Here is a 15,019-nt window from a genome sequence, read left to right on the forward strand (position 1 = left end):
TCTGAAAGTTTGCAAAGGCGAGATCAAAGTGCAGAGTCCCTTGTGTGCTTCAGGAAGCTCAGGCTGGTGCTAAAGGGAAAGGCAGCATGACAGGAGCTGGTGGGTTTTGTCCTAGGACCTCCCAGGGGCTGGACCTGTTGTACTGGAAGAGCCTGATGCTCTTGGCTTAGCCCTTGTGTGGTGAAGCTCCATTATCTGGAAAGCAAATGAGGCTCTGCTCCCCCTCTGGGAGGCAATTCCCAGCCCTCACCGCTCTGATATCTGGAAACTTTCCCAGGGCTTCCCTCTCTGGTTTAGTGGTGTTGGCTGCTCCACGTGAGGCCATGGGGCTGCATGGCCATTGACCCCCATGAGCTGGGAACAGAGCCGAGTGGTGCCCGTGGACCTGCACAAGGACTCAGAGCCTTCCCTTGGTGGTGCTGGGTTTGGTCCTGCCCCATCCTGCAGGGCTCTTGCTTGCAGGCAGCAGGAGCTGGGAGCAATCACACATTCATGGTGGGTGTGAATGTTGGCCGCCCTGGTGATGGGGTGATGCTGTAGCCCATGTGTCGGGGTCGGGCTCATCTTGCTCATCCCAGCCCTGCGGGCAGCACAAAATGGAGCGGGGCAGTGTGAGGAGAGACCCCGGGGCCGCTCTCCACTAGATGGCAAGCTGAGACCAGCCTGCTCAGTGCACTTGTGTCCCGATGGGGCTCGGACCCCCCCTGCACCCCAGGGCTCTGTGGGGTCTGCGGCTGCCCTTGGCCACTTGCCTGCGGGGATGTGGGTCTAGGGGAGCAATATATCCCCCCCCCCGAGCCGGGCTGCTGGTGCCTGCAGCCTGAACCAGGGCTGTTTGTACTGCACGGGCTGGGAAAGCGCTCACTTCCCAGTTTTGTCCCCACAGTCCAGCACAGCCCCAAATTAGAGCCGCTTCCCTGCTCTGTGCCTCTGTCTTCTTTCTCCTCCTCCTCATGTGGGAGCAGGCAGTGTTGAACTATGGTAAATTGAGGAAGGGACCTTAAGGCTCATCCAGATCCAACCCCTGCCACGGGCAGGGACACCTTCCACTAGAGCAGCTTGCTCCAAGCCCCTGTGTCCAACCTGGCCTTGAGCACTGCCAGGGATGGGGCAGCCGCTGTGTGGTGGTGCTGGAGCTCACCCTGCATTGCTGCTCTGGAGATGAGGTGCTGTGTTCTTGTAGCAACCCCCGGCATCACAGCCCAGCCCAGCCTCGCATTCCTGCCCGGTGCGCAGCACCCTCGCCTCCCGCCTCCTCCTCGCATATTGCTTCTGGGAATTCTTTCTAAAATTGTTTTTCATTTTCCTTGTCTAATTATACAGAATGGTGAGAGATTTATTTCCCGGTGGAAATGATGTCTTTTGAACTCAATCCAGTCCTTTCAACCTCGGCATTCCTGTCATTTTGGCTCATTCAGAAAATAAATTAACTTGAAGGACTTCAGTCCTGGCCCTGTGCTGCCACAGGGGGATGGTTGGGCACCAGCCCCGGTCCTGCCCAACCTTCTCACACAGCGCCAGGACCTGCTGCAAGCTGCAGATCTGCTTTAGCATTTTAATTCATCTCCAGCTCCTCGGAGGTCACTTTCTCCTGTATTGGGTTTGGTTCTGCACTCATTACCTCTGTAGCTGAGTGTTTCCAGCAGAGCTTCAAAACTGTCTTTGATGGAGATGGGGACCAGTGGTTTGCGCTTAGGATGCAGCATTTACAGCATCAGGCAGGGCCCGGGGACCAGCCAGGCTGGTTACTGATAGTGTCAGCAGGACTCTTCTCTGGGGACATTGGCTGCAAATTAATACCACTGGGATAAGTGCATTATCAGAGGTGGTGGAAGAATCTTCACCCAGAGCATCTTTGCCTACAGATGGTGGATCTGCGGCTGTTTCCTCTTTGCATTTGAGAGCCCGGGGCGAGATGTCGGAGCGCTCATCACGTCTGCTCTGTGGTGCTTCTCGGGGTTTGGCCAGCATCTGTCTCTTCAGCTTGTTTCCTCACCGCCTTTTCCATGCTGATCTTCCTACCCTCCCGATCCCGCAGACGTGTGTTTCCGTGGGCTTTCCAGAGGAAGATGGTTATTTCTGTATGCTTTATTTTGCAGCTTTTTCTTGGCCTTTGTCCTGTCTGGGTTTGTTTGCTTATGGCAAATTCTTTCTTTCTGTTCTGTTTTCCATGACCTGACCCATTCCAGTTGCTGCTTCTCCATCTCCCTGTCTCTCTCTCTTTGCTGAAGAGAACGTTTTTCCCGCACTCTGTCCCTCTCAATCTCTAGGTTCCTATTGCTTGCTTCTTCTCCTCACCTCTGATGTGCTCCCCAACCTGGAAACCCTGGTGAGCTTTCCCTGAACCACAGCTGCAGCCTCACCCGGGCTCTCACAGCGCCTGGGAGCATCAGAACTGCCTCCGAGAGCAGCACCTCTGTCGTGGTGTCGTATCGGTGACCATGAGCTCTGCTGCTGGCTCGGTGGCAAAACCCGGCCTGTGGGAGCTCCTGCCTGGCCTTGCTGCATCCCACAGTTCAAGGTTTCTGCCCCCAAAAGTTCTTTATTCTGTCTGGGGACAAGGTGATCCCCAGAGAAAGGAGCTTTCAGGCCAAATGATAACGTGTCACGTTCCATGTTAGGCTTTGTATCACATGCTCTTACCACTGTTCCCTTCTCCCTCTCCTGTTTTATGACCTATTTTAAGCTTATAATAGTAGTAACTTTACACGGAGTTTATAAGCTTTTATTGTGATTCTAAAGCACTTAAGCCAGTGAGGTCCTAAACCTTGACTTGAGGCTTTTAATTATGGTTCCAGCAAACACTGCTTCAGTGGCTGACAGCTTGCCCAGCCAGGATCACTGCAGCTTTGGGGTGATGGTTTTCTATCCTTTGCTTAAGAAGCTGTTGGGGTCATAAAGAGAAAAATGTGGAGGGAAGCATTCTGGGTCATCTTAAAGAGAGAAAAGGGCATTCTGGACACCTAAAAGTGCTATCCCACCCATTTTTAGGAAATTTGTGATCTCTTTTGGCTCTCTTGGGGACATCCAGGAGCAGAGCAGTTGCTCCTGTCTGGTTTTTACCTCTTGTGCACGAATGCCTCATCATTTCTTCAGTGCATCCTTTGCTACAGGCAGCTTTGCCACGGCACTCCTTGCTGTGGTCTGTGCTGCACAGATTTACTACGGAAGCTGGGCATTACTTGGCCATTAGGATGGTTGGTTCCATGGCATGAGTTGGGTTTTTCTCTCTCTTTGAGATGTTGGTTCTGCTGGGGAAGTGTTGGTTGGTCTTGTATGGTCTTGCTGCTGGTACCCACCAGGGCAAACTTGGAGTGAGGGCCAGGGGTCTGTTCACAGACCCACAGGACGTTGTAGAACACATCTTGTTCAATGCTGCTGCAGCCCGGGCTTCCCTTTGCCTTAGGCCCGGAGGTGAGCGCGGTGCCGAGAGGGGTTTGGAGCCTGCAGAGCCCCTGGGGGAGAGGTGGTTCATGGAACCCGACTGTTGCAGTGTGTGAGCAGGAGCGAGGGGCTGACGTGTGCCAGCTTGTGTGTGCTTCTGGGCCCGGGCGGGAGAACCAGCTCTGGAGGAGGCTGTGGGGTGCTTGTGTCAAGTGATCCCATTGCATGGCTTTGGTGGGAACCTGGTCTGCAGCCTTTGGCCTCATCTGCCCAGCTGTGCTGGCAGCCCATGCAGGGAGGAACAGAGCGCTCAGCTGGAATGGGAGACCAAAGAGAGCGTGTTCGGTTTCCTTTCTCTCTGCTCTTAAATCACCTCTGCTTAGAATTCAAGATTCAAGAAACATGTAGAAATTCAGGGAATAGCTCCATGTTAGCAGAACAAAGCTCTGCCAATTTGAATATAGACTATTAGAGTATTTTTTTCTACCTTACATTAAAAATTAAATGGTTCAATGTACAATCAGCTGCAGAACTACCCTGTTTCTTTCCTCCTTTAATGGTCCTTGCATTTCATTTTAAGCAGTGATTTGCAGTCCCACCACAGTCCCCAACTCAGGCTTTTTCCTCCTTGTGGCTGCAGCCTCAGAAGAAAGTCAGCTCTTTGGAACTCCGTTTTAATCATCATCTTCATGTGCTTCTGGTCCCTCTCCCGTGGGACACCTTCCACTAGACCAGGTTGCTGCAAGCCCTGTCCAGCCTGCTGTTTAACGCTGGCTGTTCTGCAGTGTTCAGGCAGAACACAGCGGCTCTGCAAACCCAGGATTACAAACGATCTCGCCTTAAAGATGTCACACTCTTGGCATTAAACCACCAGCCATTGTCAGAGCGACCGGGCAGTGTAAGAGCTCTGCTCCAAGCAAGACCGTGAGGCACGTCTGTGTTACAGCGATGCTAAAGATAAAGACGATGCTGTCCTGTGAAATGAGGATGGTTTGGATGCGCTGAGGCTCCTCGTTCATCAGTAGACATTGAAAGGAGGCAGGCTGTGTGTGTGCTGGGGGAGCGGGCGCTGGCCGGGCTCCAGCGTCGATAGCTGGTGGAGGAGGATGTGCAAGCTGCTGCTCAGGCATCCCAGAGAACTTAGGGGAAGCTGTCGAACGAGTGCAAGTTCTCACTTTTAATCAGTGCCTGAGTGAGCGGAGCACATCTGCTGCGCTTGGAGACGCTGCTCTGTGAAACCCCGCCGCAGCTATCCCCAAAATGTCGCTTTCTGCACCAGCTGACTTTTCGTTGCATTATCATGAGACTGCTGCTTCGCTCCCCATCGCTTCCGCCTACCCCCAAGTGTCTGCCTCACCGTTTCTGTCCGCTGTTTAGATGCGATAGGTCGATAGTTTGACCCAGGTACTCTTCCCCTCGGGTTCTCCCAGGTAACCTTCCCCTTGCTTTGCCCCGGTGGTTGCTCCTTGGGTGACAAAGGCGGTGGGTTGTATAACCGCGCTGAGCTAAAGCAGTGCAGATGACTGGCGGGCAGCCCACGCCGCTCCGGCTCGGGGGCCCTGGGGAATGCCTGCACTTGTAATAAAACGTGGGCTTGTTTTTAATTAGAACCATCATTTAGTTCAGCTCGGGGCGGCAGAGGAGCAGGACCCGTGTTGAGGATTGAAGCCCCCGATGCTTCGCTTTTGATGGATATTTTCTGTGCTTTTAATCAGGCTCAGGCACTGGTGTGAGTTCTGAGCTGAAATTCATGTTGGAGGAAAGACAGGGAAAGAGGAGGAGGGAGGTGACGGGGGGCTCTGAGTGCAATGCGTTAGCTCAGCTCTGAACAGTAGGTTGGGAGGGAAGGAAGGAAGGAAGGAAGGAGCTGCCAGGGACCCTGGGCCACCCTCTTCCAAATGAACAGCCCTGGTCTGAATGGCATAAACCAGCATTTCACGGGGGTTTCTGCTGCCCTGCCAGGTCTTTCACTTGGGAAGCAAGGCATAGCTTCTCCTTCCCTCCTCCTGCAGGGATGCAGGCTGGGAAGATCTTACTCCTATCTATGTTGTTCTGGCTGGAAGAGCAAGGAAGGTTATTTCTGGCCACAACACAGTGTAGTCTAGCTCTGAAAATCCTGCTTGTAGTATGAAATCCTGGCTCTGGGACAGAAGTGGAACAGGGTTGATAAGGCAGAGCCAGGAACAAGGGCTGATTTCATCAAGGTTGCCAGGTGTCCTGCTTTTAACAAGGAAATACACTTTTTGTACATGAGCCTTCCTGCTCCGTGCCGTGCTGGGATCCTGCTACTGAGCTGTGTCCCAGCATAGCAGCTCTGCAGTGGGGTGCCAAGAGGGCTGGGGCATCAGGTGCAGAGGAACCTGCTTGGCGCCGTATGGACCCTGCTCTTTTCTTTTTATCTTTATTCTTCCTTTCCTTCCTTTTCTTCCCTCCCTTGCTGCTGCAGGGGGCAGGGTGTCTTATGTACTCCTCTCCCCAGGCATGCCTATGCCATATTCCTATGGCATTCACATGCACGCTGTGGGAGATGGCTCTCTGCGGAGATGGGGCTGGGATCTCCATGCAGAACCTCTTTGTTGTCACCTTCATGAAGTTCATCACAGGGGACTTTGTGCTGCCAAAGCTTGAAGTGGATGCAGGAGTTAAGTCTTTTCTGGCCTTCTCCTAAGAGCACCTGAGCACTGTGCAACATCATCCTGCAGGCATTTGTGTCTGGGCTTTGCAGGATCGCTTTCATAAACCTTTTCCTTAGTGGTTGCTGCTTCCCAGGCTTCCAACTCCTTGCGTAGGATTGGAAACAGATTCTCCAGGACTGATCTTGATGTGTTTCAGGTTCTGTTGTGCTCTGAAGGGGATGAGATCTGGATCTGGACTGTGGAGAAGTAATCAGGTGGTGGCTGGTGTCCAAGTGAGGACATTTAGAGAAAAGACTTGTTCCAAGTGGATGTTCTATTGCCCCTCTCACATAAAGTAATCGAATGGGTAGGAAAAGGGATGTGTAAGAGCCCCAGCACGTGGTTCCTGCTGTGGGGCTGAGCGAGCCCTCGTGCAGTGGCCTTGGCAGCTTTGGGGTGTTCAGGGTGCTGCAGACACCACCCTGCCTCGCTCCATCTGAGTCAATCCGGTGGCTGGGCTCCAGTCCACAGCCTGGTTTGCACTGCACGCTCCCTTCTCGCTTGTGAAAAGGTTGCAAAACACCCATGTGAAATGTGTGCTCCTCCTGCCCGGGTCTTCGGAGCCTGCCCTGGGTGGCTGGCGAGCCAGGCGGGCTCCCAGTTCTGAGGGAATACAATGCTGTGTGTTTCTGCGCGTTTGGCTTGTGCATCTTCTGAGCTGGAAGTTGAGAAACTCGTTCATGGTTGTTTTGAGGATTTCTGAATATGAATCACAAGGAAATTGCATAACTGCAGCATTTCCTCCCATTGCTCAGGGCTTTCCAAACCCCGCGCTCCTCCAGGGAGGCTGAGGAAATCTGGCAGGACCGGCCCATTCTGACAGCAGTTTTAGTCCAAATGGAAAGTCTGGGTTGAAGGGTAGGTCCCAGCACTGGTAAAAGGAATGGAAGGTGGAACCTTCCATGCCTGGTGGGTTCCTCCTCAAATGGACATCCCTCTGCCACTGGCTGCTCTTGCCTAGGGCTTTCTAGAAATCCCTGCCACCTCTGAGCATCTAGACAATTCTTTCCTCTAGATTGTAGCCATTTGGACAGACTTCCCTGCCCATGGTGGAACCGGAAAGGTTCTGGGAGCTGAGTTTTGTGCTGGGCTCTGCGCAGCCTCCAAGGGATACAGCTTAGGTTGGACCCTTCTGAGTTTTAAATAAAACTCTGCTTTGTGTATGAAATGCAGCATATTCAGCTACAGGATGTGTGCACAAATGCAGTTGCGTGTGAGAGCACTGTTAATGCGCTGTGGAGGTTAATAGACACCATGGGCAGGAGTGTGAACCCTGAAATGAGGAAACAAAATTACTCAACATCATCTTTTCTCAGTTCCCCTTCCAAACCCCAGCTACTTCCTTTTCCTTTTCTTCTCCCACAGTCCAACTCCATCCCAAACCACCCACATACCTGATTGCTCTTTGCGTGCTCGTGTGTATGATTTATGTAGGAGCAGGCTGGAAAACTGATGGATTGGGTTCTTCTTGGTGTCTCTGTGCCCAAGCAGAGGGTGGCATCGGGCTCGGAGTGGTGGCTGTAGAATTGTGCAGTAATAAGTTGGAAATGCCTTGGTTTTGCCTCCAAATCGCAGTGATTCTGCAGAATTTAAGCAGCATTTGCTTCCACTGAAAAAAGATGGGATCTGATTTTATTCAGAATGTTTGACCATCTACAGCATGAATTTAGAAAACTAAATTCAAGGCATCAAGGGCTGCAGATGTACTAGGTTAATATATATTCTTTTCTATACATAGCACTTCTGAAACTTCCTAGTAAAGGTATTTTGGCTCTGAAGATATGAATAAATGGGAATAGTGAGAGCGTGATGTTTAAGTGAGTGCAGTGCTGCAGGGCAGGGATTTGGCTCCCAGTTAGTCACTGGCCCCAGTTCTGTGAGTTCTATCACCGAGCCTGCTCCCACCCGTGGTATGTGGGACGCAGGCTCTTCACCTCTCAGCAAAGCTTTCTGCTTTCAGATTTCCTCCCCTCTGTCAGTGACTAATACTGAGAAGTGAAAGAAGCTTTTTAGTTCATGAGAAGCTTTCTGGGTTTAGGTCTGTTTTCTCCAGAGCGTGTTAACAACAGGAAAATGCTGTGTGTGTGTATATATAAAATCACACGTATTTTATGGTATCTTGTCATCTGGCTCTGTGCTGGGTGATGTGTGTCTGCAGAGCTGCCTGCCCGTCCCCTCCTGTTCTCAAACCTCCTGTATGTTAAACGTGGTCACCCTGCGGGGTGCAGCCACGCTGTCCCTTTGCACTCGTGCTGGCACTGTTGTCAGAGCCCTGTGCCACCCCGTGCTCACCGTGGTCTCCCCAGCAGTGCTGAGGTTCCGCAGACATTGAGGTTTGCTGTTCTGGCCTGGGTTGTGGAGCTTGCTCGCCAGTAGTAGGTGGCTTGCAAAGGATGTTGTGCATGGGGAGCGTAGGGCCTCCAGTGCTCCCTCCCTTAGAAGTGATTTGATTTATAGTTATTTCTAGTGCTGTAAGGATGAGCTGACAGCACGGTGGTGTGATGGAGCTACAAGGAGGATGGTGCAGGGGAAACATGCTCCTGTCTGCAGTCTGTAACTTTAGTTTTGTCGGTAATCAATGGAGACTTGGGTGTAATGAATAGTAAGAACCTCTTTAAAATGCAGCACCCTTTCACAGGGAGGGAGGTTGCTCCATCAACTGACTGACTTGCATGTGAGGCTTAATGTTGAAATGCATCTTTGTGAGTTAAGCCCTGCAGCAGACCTACCTTTAAGGAAGGTTGGATGGGGCTTGGAGCAAGCTGCTCTAGTGGAAGGTGTCCCTGCCCATGGTAAGGGTTGGAACTGGATGAGCTTTAAGGGCCCTCCCAACCCAAACCCATCTGGGATTCTGTGATTTAATCCTGGAAAATTTCTCTTATCCTAAAAAAAAATCTGGCTCTTCAAAAGGCTTGAGGCGGTGCAGGAAAATGATTTCTCTTTAAAAGTAATGTTTTCCGTGGAGAAGGAAATGATAGCGCAGAATTGGGGCTTGGTTAAAACCCTGGTGTTGTAGAGTGGTGTTAATGGATTACCACACTGACAATGGATAAAAGGTTTGTCCTTAACAAGATAGATGGAGGATGGCATTATCTCCTTGTTTTATGGTTGCATAGCTGACCTCTGCATGAAATTTCCTTTTCACCGTGTGCATGCTTTGCAATTAATGGCATGAGCATCTCGTGTTTCCTGGTCTGTCCTTTTCTCTTTAATTAAAGATCGGTCTCTGATGATTAACAGCCTCTCTGTAGTCTCATGTAACCAAACTAGAAGAGGGAATGTGCAGGCAGACGCCTTCTTCCCTGCAGCTGATGCACTGTGCACCATAACTTGAGCTGCACGACTGCTCCTTTAGGCCTGGGCGGCGGAGGAGACCACTGGGAGAAGGATGGAAAAGCAAAGCTGTAAGAGCCCAGTCCCCCTGGTACTGTGTGTGGTGTTACCCTGTGTCTGGGTGAGGCAGGGCGCAGCGCAGGGCTCGGAGTGTGGCAGCCCAGGGGAAGGCTGTGCCTCTGCAAGCCTTGGGGTAGGAGTTACCTCAGGCTGTGTCCCCTCAATGAGTCCTCAAGAGAGGGACTGAAGTTGGGGAGGGAAGGCTCTTTGGGGAAGGGTGACTTCGTGGCCAGGGCAGCAGGGCTGGGGGAGCAGCCTGCTCTTGGTTTCCTTCCCTCTTTTCACTTCTTTTCTTAATATAAACATGAGTTTTTCCTGGAGGAGAGCTCATGTGCTGACTACAGCTGGGTTTGCTGCTGAATCATCCCCCAGCTTCCAGATGTGGGGTGATCGCTTTTCTCTTGCAAACAACAAGCCTGTACTTTTGTCTCGCATGGCATAGCTAGGTGCCCTGGCCGGGGGAGAGGGAAGTGCTCCTTGGGGAATGATCCAGGAAGATGGGGATTAGCGTTGAGGGCTCGGCCTCTGCCCAAGCCCCCAGTTTTGAGCTATGCCATTAGATTTGTGCTTCCCTGACTGTGTCCTGGGTGGCGGAGGTGATGCAAGCGTCCTGCTGCCCTGGATGGCATCGAGGGACAGGTCTCCTCCCTCTGTTAAAGATAAACCTGCAGGAGACAAAGGATCAGGTTCATTTCATTCTGTAATGCGGCCGTGTGTGGGGTGAGAGCTGCTCTCAGCCCCACAGCGTGTGGCAGCTCCGGTGGCTCTCTGCAGGGGAGCATGGGAATAGCCCGTGCTTGGGTGCCCTCCAAGGCAGGCATCTGTTTAAGTGGCTGTTGGTGATGCGCTCCGTGACACAGAGCCCTCTGTGGGGTGGTTGGTGTGGGTGATGCGGGTACAGGGCTGGTGCTGGGGCACCCAGCGGTGAGGTCTGCGCTCACCGCTCCTTTGGGGACATCACAGTGCCGGCTTCCAGCCTTGTGCTTCTGCTGGAGCTCTTGGTGGGCACCCCAACAGCAGGGACCAGACCCTTGTACCCGAGGGGGGCTCCCGAATCCCTGTCCTCAGTGTTAGTGTCGGTCAGTGGGAGCCTGCAGCGGAAGGTTGGGAACCGCCTGCCTGCGGCTCGGAGCCTCTCCTGCTCCCTGCGGATGTGTGGCTGTTGCTGCCTCGTGTGTTGCTATCAACATCGCCTGTGGAAACTTTCCCTCCCCGCCTGCTATTTCTGGAGGGAGCATGTGATGGGCTCCGCTCCCCGGCTCCGCTCCCTGTGGAAGGGGCTCCCAGCTTTGTTCCCGGCAGAGGAAGGGTGTGCGCGGCCATGCTGTGGGTACCACCCTGCGCAGGCCTTTGTCCTGTTCTAATGGATGCTGCCTCGCTCAACTCCAGCTTGTGGCACTCGCACAGCACCGTGTGTGTGTGTGTGTCTGCCCTGGGCTGAGGAAGGGTTATTTTTAAACACTTTGAGCTGGAGAAATACAACCTGAGCTGAGCTGATTACAGCCGCAGTTCTCCTTATGCTGCGCTTTTAAATCGTCTTCAAGCTGTGATTAAAACCTTCTGCCATTGTTTTTCTTCTTTCTGTTATATCCACTACTTTAATATAAGGTAGCTGAAGTGTAGTAGTGGTAGGGACCGGAGGAAGAGGGCCAACAAGGAAGCTGGAGAGGGGCTTTGGGCAAGAGCCTTTAGGGACAGGCCAAGGGGAATGGCTTTAACCTGCCCGAGGGGAGACTGAGATGAGCTCTTAGGCAGAAGCTCTTCCCTGTGAGGGTGCTGAGGCGCTGGCACAGGGTGCCCAGAGAAGCTGTGGCTGCCCCATCCCTGGCAGTGCTCAAGGCCGGGTTGGACACAGGGGCTTGGAGCAAGCTGCTCTAGTGGAAGGGGTCCCTGCCGGTGGCAGGGGTTGGAGCTGGAGGAGCTTTAAGGTCCCTTCAACCCAAACCAGGCTGGGGTTCTGGGATTTTGTGATATGATGATGTTTGAAGATAGGAGGGGGATGAAGCCCTGGCGTTGGCTCGGAGGGTGGCTCTGTCACTGTATGTGTTACCTCATCTTTATGCATTTCAAGTCCTCTCTAAGCTAATGACATTTCTTTTCCTCTCTTGATCTTTTCCTGACTCCTTTATGCAGGCTGTAAGCACTCGTGAGCGAGGGTGGCTTCCTGCTGCTTGACCAAGTTGTACCTACCAGATGGCCCTGCAGTGCCTGTGAGATGCAAAGGGAATTGTCTGCTTTGCTCTAAGTTTATAACCTCTTTGAGAAGAGCATAGAGGATATGAATCATAAAATAGTTTGGGTTAGAAGGGAACTTTAAACGTCAGCTGCTCCAGCCCTACCTTGGTTTTGTTTAGAAGCTGCTGTAGTTTCTAGTTTTAGAACTAGTTTTTACCTGATCCATCCCATTTGCAGTCTCTTGTTTTCAGACCTGGCCTAGTTGTTATTTCAATACCACTCCAAAGCTTTGGCAACCGAGGTTTTGAATGCAGGAGGCTGTGGTGGTCTCTGGGGACCTCGCTGTTGGGAGAGGTCAAGGCAGGTCCTCCTGACAGCAGACCCCAGTGGCGGTGATCCCAGACGTGTCGGCAGTCCCTTCCCAGTGCATCCATGGCTTCATAAGGCTTTCTTCTTGTGTTTTCCAGGTCTACAACTCGAACAAGGACAACCAAAGCGAAGGCAGTAAGTATTTCTTCCCAATGAGAGCCCAGGGAAGGTGCCTGTGCTGAAGGAGATGCTGAGCTGCCGGTGCTGGTGGCACCGGGCTGGGCTGTGCTCCCCTGGGCAGGGATGTGGGGTGATGGGGCTCGGTGTGGGGACCATAGGGTGGCCACAGTGCGGAGCTGTATCTGGCACCCAGCAGGGAAGTGGTGCAGGAGCTCGATGGTGGGACTTGGGCCCATGGAGAGCAGTGCCCAGCAGTAACTTTGACACGTCCCCTCCTGCCCACTAGTTGCCTGGTGTCCCCAGGCTGCAGCAGTGATGCTGGGGTGCCTTGGGACCAGTTTGTGTCCCTTACCGCAGCCATGGTGCAGGGGGCATCTTGGACCAACCAGCTCTCCTTTCTGAACCAGAATGTGAAGGATGAGTGTGCCTTTTCCAAAGGGGAATTGGAGCACAAATAGAGTGAGGAGGTCCTGTGCAGTCAGGATTGTCAGCAAGAGCCCTTAAACATACAAAAGCTGTTTTTATTGTAGTTCGGGCAATCACAGGCTCGAGTCAAGAAAGTGCTTGATTTCCTTCCTAGAGGAGCAGTTGTACCTGGTCCTGGCTCGTCTGGCCTGTGTTTCAAAACCCTTAATTGAGCCATTTCCCAGTAGGTTTGAATTGCCATAATTGCAACACTCAAAACTCCTATCCCTTCCCTCCTGCCCCTGAAGCCATCGGTCACAGGGAGCCCGGCCTGGGTTGATGGGTAGTAAAGAGTTCATTTTCATGCTGCCTCAGCCAGGGCATTTTCATCTGGAGCAGAAGCATTTTTCTCACAATAATAGGTCTGATTTGCAGATAATGTTCCTCACGCCCATTTTGGGTGCTTGCACAGAACAGTCGCTTTGTCCTCTCTGCTCTCTCTGATGTGGCCTCTCCCTTTCCCTCCATGCTATTGGCTGCACATCCACCTTGTTGTTCTGTATGTATTCCTCCTGGCTTTGCGCTCCATCTTTTACCGAGGGGCCAAGTGAGTTTTTTGAGGCTCAGAGAACTTGCTCAATCGTGTCCTACCCTGGCGATGAACTGTCACTGCTCTGCATGTTCCCTGCGCACAACCTCTGCCTCTGCCAGGACAGTGCGTGGTGACTTGGCTCAAGGAACGTGTTATAATAACCATGGTCTAAGTTTTGTTGAGGGGTGATACAGAAGCAGGGAAAAACACCAGGGGTGGGAAGAAGGCTTGGTGAAGTAATTACCACTTCTGAAAGAGGCACTTGTCAAAGCGTGACCTTCCCATCTTACGTGCTGTCAGCCAGAAACCCTCCTGGGGCTGTGACTTACGCTGGAGTCATCCTGCAAAGTAACAGCAGCTCTTTAGAGGTGGTAAGAGCTGGAGTCAAGCGTGTCCATGACTTCCCCAGGGTTATTCCTATGGTCTAATCCCGGTCTTCAGCTGCCAAGCTTGCAACAGATCCCAGGTTGGGGCTGTGAAAACCTCTTTAAGGGCTTCCTTAGGTGAGAGCTTCACTCAGGCTCTTTCTGACCCTGAAGCCCAGCTCCTGCCCATGGTTAGTTGTCCACAGCCTCATCAAGGGCCTGTGTTAACAGAGGTGTGGGCAGGGCCGGGCTGGTCTGCAGGTGATGGGGGTGCCTATGGTGGCTGCTGCTGGCATGTAAGTGCCCACGTACAGCTACCAGAATGGGCTGGGTGGTGCTGCCGACTGCTGCTGCGCTTCGGTTATGGAGCATGCGGTGGGTGCATTTTGCTGCCAGCCCCACGCAATCCCAGTGGGGTGCCCGTGCTGGGGATGTGCTGGTGGCTTTGAGGAGGAAGCCAGTTTGTCCCCAGCCCGGTGGCAGCTCCCATGGTTGTCTCCCATGTGGGTTCCCAGCCCGGCGCTGTGGATGGGGTTTGTCTGCAGTGCTGGTGGTACCGCAGCCCACACACCGGTCCTGCCTCTCGGAGCAGCTCAGGGTTTGGCAAAGGGTGGGGAGACTTTGATGGAGACACCAAATGCCAAGTTTCTCCCTGCGTGTCTTCACCAGACGAGCTGGGGAGGCTTTGGCAAAGTGTCTTCTCTTTTAGTACCTCTTCCATTTTGATGGTTTGTCTTAAACAAGAGAACTGTCTCCCTTGTCTGTGCTTCCCCGGCACCGGGGAACGTGTTGGCACCCTCGGGTGCAGGCTGCATACAGAGCAGGGCTTTAGACCGTCTGGTGGCAATTATTCACACACACAGCTCCGAGCAGGGTGCTGTTGCTGTGTTCAGACATTTGACTCTGCTTTAGCCCTCATTAGAGCTGCGTCTGCAGTGAACTGCTTGCTTCACCAGCTACGCTTAGAGTTGATTCAAAGACTGGCTTTTTGCCACGCAGCCCTTGATACAGGCGCTTCCTATGAGGGCTCAAAATGCGTGCAGTGATTGAGTGGAGTCGGATGCAATTCCTGACCCCAAAACCTGTGTACCTCTGCTTCCTGCCTGTGCTCCGGTTGGTCTGAAGGAGACTCGCAGTGCTGTAGCGAGCTCTGCTTTTTGGCCTCTATCTGATTTTACAGAGCTTTCGGGTTTTGCATCGTGCTGTGTGGCCAGATGGCCGTGGAATTGCAGGGTGATTTATCCTGGTCTTCCTCGGGGCTGGGAGGAAGCAGTGCTGAGCCGTGGGTGTGAGCGGTGTCAGTGAGCCACCAGAGCCAGGTGAATTTACATGCACTGGGTTGCACACCAGGAGGACTTGCCCTGCTCTGTGGGTACAAATCCTATAGCCCATTTGTGCTTATTGAACGGAAAATCACGGAACTCCTGTCCCTTCCCCTGCCACCGTTTCCCTCTCCTTTTTCCATACCCATGTGGTTCCCTGTTAGTTCAGGACGCCATCAAAAGCCGTCTTTATTTTCATAAGGTCTTCACAGACCTTAG

General features: G+C 52.7%; 1 protein-coding gene across 4 annotated transcripts in view; it reads left to right on the top strand.

The window, feature by feature from the left end:
* The window catches only part of ARHGAP26 (Rho GTPase activating protein 26), a 116,542-nt gene that overhangs the window by 39,129 nt on the left and 62,394 nt on the right, over positions 1-15,019 (top strand). For all 4 annotated transcript variants that reach the window (XM_062638181.1, XM_062638182.1, XM_062638183.1 and 1 more), the window contains one exon: positions 12,095-12,131. In XM_062638181.1, the coding sequence (XP_062494165.1) occupies positions 12,095-12,131 (37 nt within the window). The remainder of the gene's footprint in view (positions 1-12,094; positions 12,132-15,019) is intronic.

Source organism: Pezoporus occidentalis, unplaced genomic scaffold (genome assembly GCF_034315485.1).
Source record: "Pezoporus occidentalis ecotype Australia unplaced genomic scaffold, CSIRO_AGI_Poc_V1 ctg55, whole genome shotgun sequence".
NCBI lineage: Eukaryota > Metazoa > Chordata > Aves > Psittaciformes > Psittacidae > Pezoporus > Pezoporus occidentalis.